The following is a 6,230-nucleotide window of genomic DNA, read 5'->3' as shown; positions in this document are numbered from 1 at the left end:
AGCAATACACATCGGCTTGAGCATTTGAACGACAAGTCATTGAATTACGTCATCTCCGCTAGCATTGTTAATAATGCAGACGTCATCTTTTTTACAAATATTAGTTGATACATGCACAGAGTTTGAAAATGACCTAATTCTTGAAGTGGCGCAATACATAAAAAGTGTAAACTTTTCCAACTGATCGAGCATTATTTGCAAATAACACCACATATATGTGTGCAAGTGTCATCCTAGTTACTGCCTTTTTTTTAATTCATATCGAGTTCGTTAAATGATTAGAACTTCGAGGGCGTGAGGGTCTGCTAAATATGCATAATTTAATATAAACACATTTTGAAAGAAAATAGTTTCCATATGCCTACTTTAAAGAAACCTTATAATAAATAACCTTTTATACAAATATGGCATAATAAATCACTAAATTTTAAATAGAGCAGTGGCGGGGCATGGGGCAGAGGGGGCGACCTCGAAAAAAATTTTTGGGGCGTCGCTCTCCAGAATCAAGCTGAAACCCTTTGTGTCAGAATAATTTCGTTTCAGAGGGTCTGGATTTCATGTTTTTAAGACGGGGGCATGCCCTGGACTTTCTAGTTAGGTGGCGCTTTCGGCGCGAGGTTGGTGAGAAGATCTCGTCACTCCATGTAACATTGCGTGTCGTTGCCTCTGTACAATGGCTCGAACAATACATGCACTAGACACGTACCGAGAACTATATACTCATATGATATTGTTAATACATACAATTTGTTTGATAAATTTACATTTGTTATACGGCAATACATACGACTGGATAAAACAATTGAAAGACGACTGTATCTTCAGGAAATCGGAAAAATTTCTCCACGTTTCCGCTGCAATTTTAGAAGAATAGCAATCAGAATCAAATATTGTACATTTTCGTTGTCGTATACTTGGAAGTAGCATTTTGAATTGCAATTACAGTGGCTGAATATAAATATATTGTGTTATATTTTACGATTTTTTTATTTTACTTTTATGTCCGAGAAATTTGCCGAATCAGCTAATAAAAATCTGGAAAAGTTATTTCAAATTATAGTGACACGCCTTGGGTATGTCATGCAATGAATCATGCAGTTCAGATTCAGAATTTTCTCATTCTGTATTGAAACTGGTCGATATCGTGGTGAGTATGTTAAAGAAAAAAAGAATCATCTAGAAAACTGGTAACACTTGTTATATTGACCACTTTATAAAGATTTTCGTGGAATTTTGTGTAATGTTCCTTGTTATCAGAATGGTTATGGATTGCACACAATGTGAATCCGGAAGCACTTATGTTTTGTTTTTCAATAAAATACACTGCTTTAATAAGAAACTTTCTTTCAAAAACAATATTAATAATAAAAAAAAAACATCTGTAATTTCAAACAGTGGAGTTTTAGTATTTATGGAAAAGTGTTTGTCGGAGTAAATGCTTTCTGTTGAAAATTAACACAAAGCAAAAGCACCAAAATGTTTTTCAAGGCAAAAGCACTTACAATGCTTCAAACCAAACCACCAGACTATATATAATGTTACACAATGTGCTAAGTATAAGACATATTTGTGTTTATGAGAGTAATTTCGATTGCTACTTCTTTTGTGAGATATCTTTTGTAAACGACGTTTTCTCACGATGAGCAGTTTTATATGTTCGGTGTTCAAGTGACTGGTAACTTGGCTCGTGCGCATGCACGATTGGATTATACAATCAGAAGCAAGTGGAAAGGTGGCTTGTTCGACAACTTGGATTGATGACTTTTAGATTTTCCGAGACGGGAACCGGAAGTTATCATAAATAAACTTGAGGTATGGTGGTGTTGCTCCCTTACAAAACTTAAATTTAAAAATTTAAATTAAAAAATGTAATTGATATAGCCGACGTCGGCAGTTCTGTACTAGATTCTCGTTTGCATTTTCATTAATTTTCATTGTGTTTTGGTTGGTACGATAAGTGATTTAACTAAACTTACTACATTAATTTTACAGCGAAATAAATTTCTTATCGAAATCATTCAGAGACTTGATCTGAGTTATAATAAGGCAGATTTTCGTTTCACAATTAATACGCGTACGCTTAATTATTTTGGGAAATATTACATATTTTAATTTAAATATCGCATTGCTCGAAACATTAATGATTAATAAAATTGCTTACCGGTTCTTGATAACATATTTTTCAGATAAAAGAGGTAATTGGTCAGAGCGAACGAAGGTGGTTTTGCCAATATTGGAAATTGAATTTGTGCTGTTAAATATGGATTATTTTTATTTGGTTAATATCTGGTAAGGTAATACACACTTGCCAGTTTGAATATTTCGTATGGCGTGCTTTCTTTTGCTTTTTCACAGCTACCGTGAGATATATATATCTTTATTTAGAGTGAGTATTTAGCCCATTGGCTTGATGGTTTATATACTAGTCCTATAATAAATATATTTACTTACTGTCTGTCAATTATCCCATACAATATCAAAAATCGCCGTATAGCAATTGTAAGGTTACTGTCATGAATTTGTTTTTGCGTATCTGTTGACCGACTTAATTAGCTGATTATTAGCGAATTGCTGTGTTATGTCTGTCATCGTTTAGGCCTATTTGAAGTTTTGGACGGAACTTGGCTCAGTGATTTGGAACTAATTACGAGATAACCGTCGCTATTCTGACTATTAATTCTGACAGTTGGTATTCGTAGTTATTAATGTAGTGAACGATTTATCAAAAGATATGACGCATTCAGTACTTAGTGTGATTGGCTTTATGATTGAAAGTTACGCCCTAGAGTCTTTTTACTGTTTTGTAATTGGTTAGAGTTTTGAAAATGAATAAAGTTGTTTTAGTTGGTCTTGGGGAGTACAGCAGAACAGACGCAGTCCTGGAGAGACTTGGGGCGAGCCTTGACGCAGTCTAAAAGAGTCTTGGGTCAGCCTTGCGATAGTCTTGGAGATTTTTCCCCAGGGCGCTGTGTCTTATAGAGTGCTCGATTGACCGACTAAGACGAGAGCTGAAACGTATTACGTTGTGTGTGTCTTATTTGACTGTAAAGTTAAAGTGACTTTCCCAATCCCATACCTCAAGGGGGCGAGATATAGAGACGAGACGAGATTTCCACCTGACACGTGTGGAGAACCCAGAGAGAGAGATTTACCCCGTGATATTACCATAAATATGTACTGATGAGGTCGTGTTACATACCAGTATATAGACCCGGGTACTTGTCTGGTGCGTATAAGGTTAGTAAATGGGGTTGGCCAAGCAAGGGTATTCCTAAAAATGTTCCTTCCATTTCTAATGTAGTAAGTCTAATGTAATAATGTAGTAAATTAGAAAGTTACTCTTTTTAAAACAAGTATACACGGATTTTTCTCTAAAAAGCACTGTTTATGTATTGATGCAACTTTGAAAACCGTTTGCAAGATTTGTCTGTGAATGTATTAAATGATATTGTCAATAAGATGACGTCTGAATTATTAGCATTCCATGATTTGTCGGTTTTGGGGGAATAGAATAGAATCAAACAGGTTTACGAAGAATATGTTAACACTAATTCATGCAGTGCTGTCTCGACAACCGTCTTGAATGTTGAGTGTGAGTCGAAAACAAAGTTGAAAACGGGGGGTAAAGGAGCTTAATGGCGCAATATGCCCAAAATAAAGTTGTAAACAGCAGCTACCAACCAAACTACGCCAAGTGACGTTCAGAAGCTCAATTTGGTTTGTAATGCTTTCTGACAAGAACCAAATGACGAGTGTACCACTCAGCACGCAGAACCGGATTGTGGCTACGACAACGTGGTCGTGGGAGAAACACGGGTCAGAGAATAAAATAAAGAGAAACGATGATCGGGTAAGTGAAGAAATCCTTCTCTTCGTGTGGTAACTGTTACTATCTTAGACGCAAATAGAATTTAGTTCCAGATATACTGTGTACAAACTGGCATGAATCTGAATCTGTTATTCGAAGGTTTGACAAAGTCAGGGAAAAAGAGAAATAGCTGTCACCAATATGTATTCTCAACAAGAGATGATATATGCACACTTATTTACTCGTTTTATCCGGGAAACAGTAAATGTCACGTCCTTTTGGGGGAAGTGTGTCGCAGATTATTGCCCTCAAAATACTGGAATTTGATTTTAATTTAGGTGGAATTTCGATCAAAGTTCACCAAGATTAAAATGTTTCATGTGCATGCCAATTCATATTTTTCGGTTAAATTTCCTTGGCATCTCTCAAATCTTACTCAAGTATCAAATCAGTCAAATATTGAAAAAGATTATATCATTAACATTGATTTGTATACTCCCTGGGAACTCATAATAGTTCGGTTAAGTAAATAAAAAAAATAATCCACGCTCCGTTCAAAATGTACTACTGAGAAACACTTTTCATCGTAACAATGAACTTTTATTTGATACCATTGAAAATGAAACAAAATAATCCATGAGTTAAAATTATTGATAACACGTGATATGTTTTTCCTGAGTATGTCATACAATGTGCTGTCTCGTTCGTAGCCAATCACGTAGTAGACAACAACCTCGTTCCACAAATATCTAGCTATATCGAACGAGTCTACATGCTGCGGACGTAAGCAAAGATATTCATATCACATGTATCTGAAATCTACAAATAAGATATTGTCTGTGAAATAACAAATTAAATAATATTAGACATTAATAATCGAATAATAAGGAATGCGATAGAATGGGTAGCTAGATTTAAAATGAAGGGAATGTCGCATGTTTTGAGTGTACGTATCAGTCGATTTAACACCAACCAGGTGACCAGACATCATTGAAATTTCCGGCGGCACCAGCTAGCTCTGTTGTTTGGTTTACCGGTGGAATTAGCAGTTTACGATGTTCATCCAATCGATCACGTAAATCTTGTACTATATCTTGATTATCAGCGGAGATGTCGTTTCTTTCCTCTGGGTCAACTGCATTGAAAGAGAGACATTAGTAGTCATTGTGTTTTCATACGTTTGGCCATCGTACCACGCCAAGTCAAGTTTAGTTTTTGAACGAGTAGAATGTCGACCAGATTACTATTAATGTCACAGGTGTAAAACTAAAGAATACCCTAATTGAACATATATTAAGGTAACAGTAACGTTTCATGACACAATTGCGAGCTTTTTAATCAATTTTGTGTTGAATCAGTGTAAAATATACTTTGGAAATGACATTACATGCTAATCATTTTTTTAAGTATACTTGATGAACTGAAAACCTGCTTTGGATCAGTAACTTTGGCGTACTAAGGTTTTCAACTGCATACAGGGACACTATGTTTTTCCGTAGTTGTAACTGTGTGTCTGTATATGTATATTCATATGTGTTTATGTTCATACTTGTACTCATATGTGTTTAATTCTTGTCATTTTCAAGCATAAACGTCATTCTTACCTACGACATTGAACAAGTATTCAACGTTCTGTGGCGCCGGTGCGTTTGCCTCTTGGTCTGTACTTGGCAATCCGCTTGCTGGGGGGTCACCGTAGTTGTAATAGTTATCTGAAATAAATATACATTGACATGCTTTAAATGGTGAGAAAGGATAGATGCAAATCCACTGCCTTCACTATCCATACTACGTCCGCCATACAGTAATCGTTCAGTACCTTGCAATTGGTTCTGATAACAATCAAGTATTCGATATGTGTTTACCTGTTAAACTGATATCCCGATATGGATACAATAAATCCGGGTGTCCTGTAATCAGCTTATAGTCTCCGACTCTAAAATCATAAAATGCATAATTTATGACGAGATTATATTCATATATGTTATATTATTTTATAGGATCGCAATATATAGATAATCTTCTAGAATAGAGCACTGGTTTTGCAGTACACATTCGTTTCAATTAATTATTATTAATTATCATTTATTCAGTAATTCAAAATAACAGTGAGTACCAATAATCCAATATTCAATTCTTGTTCACAAACCCGAGTTTTAAATATCCATCTCCCCTCCCCATTCCGCACATACACATACATATAAATGTACGTTTGTGGTGTGTCTGTAATGTGTGTCGTCACAACGATTATAAGACGTGTATCTGTATCATTGCTTACCTGATAGCAGCACCAGGGGACACTGGATCATCATCGATATTATAGAGGATTTCCCTTCTTGGCGATGGTAGATCTTCTGACCATGTAGGAAACATACTGAAACCGTCAAGTTCAGGCTCTGTCAAATACAATACGTAACACATT

At 35.5% G+C, this 6,230-nt stretch overlaps 1 protein-coding gene across 1 annotated transcript; it reads right to left on the bottom strand.

Annotated features, from left to right (window-relative positions):
- Window positions 1-4,386: 4,386 nt before the first annotated feature.
- On the bottom strand, window positions 4,387-6,198 carry LOC146735106 (arylsulfatase I-like). The gene is made up of 4 exons (XM_085507140.1): window positions 6,087-6,198; window positions 5,674-5,744; window positions 5,413-5,520; window positions 4,387-4,943 (listed from the first exon to the last, which is right to left on the bottom strand). Exons 1-4 carry the CDS (start codon window positions 6,179-6,181, stop codon window positions 4,771-4,773), a joined length of 447 nt encoding a protein of 148 aa, XP_085363266.1. The 5' UTR covers window positions 6,182-6,198; the 3' UTR covers window positions 4,387-4,770.
- Window positions 6,199-6,230: the final 32 nt, after the last annotated feature.

The sequence above is a fragment of the Saccoglossus kowalevskii genome, chromosome 13, assembly GCF_978046115.1.
Source record: "Saccoglossus kowalevskii chromosome 13, keSacKowa6.1, whole genome shotgun sequence".
NCBI lineage: Eukaryota > Metazoa > Hemichordata > Enteropneusta > Harrimaniidae > Saccoglossus > Saccoglossus kowalevskii.
The sequence above is the reverse complement of the archived record's forward strand: the minus strand, read 5'-3'. Positions and strand labels throughout refer to the sequence as shown.

Bases quoted from the DNA above. Each gene is read 5' to 3' on its own strand.
- LOC146735106 (XM_085507140.1), bottom strand. From the start codon at position 6,181: ATGTTTCCTACATGGTCAGAAGATCTACCATCGCCAAGAAGGGAAATC. The intron at 5,745-6,086 runs GTAAGCAATGAT...TTATGATTTTAG, and splicing joins TCCCCTGGTGCTGCTATCAG to AGTCGGAGACTATAAGCTGA. The intron at 4,944-5,412 runs GTAAGAATGACG...CTTTCAATGCAG, and splicing joins ATACTTGTTCAATGTCGTAG to TTGACCCAGAGGAAAGAAAC.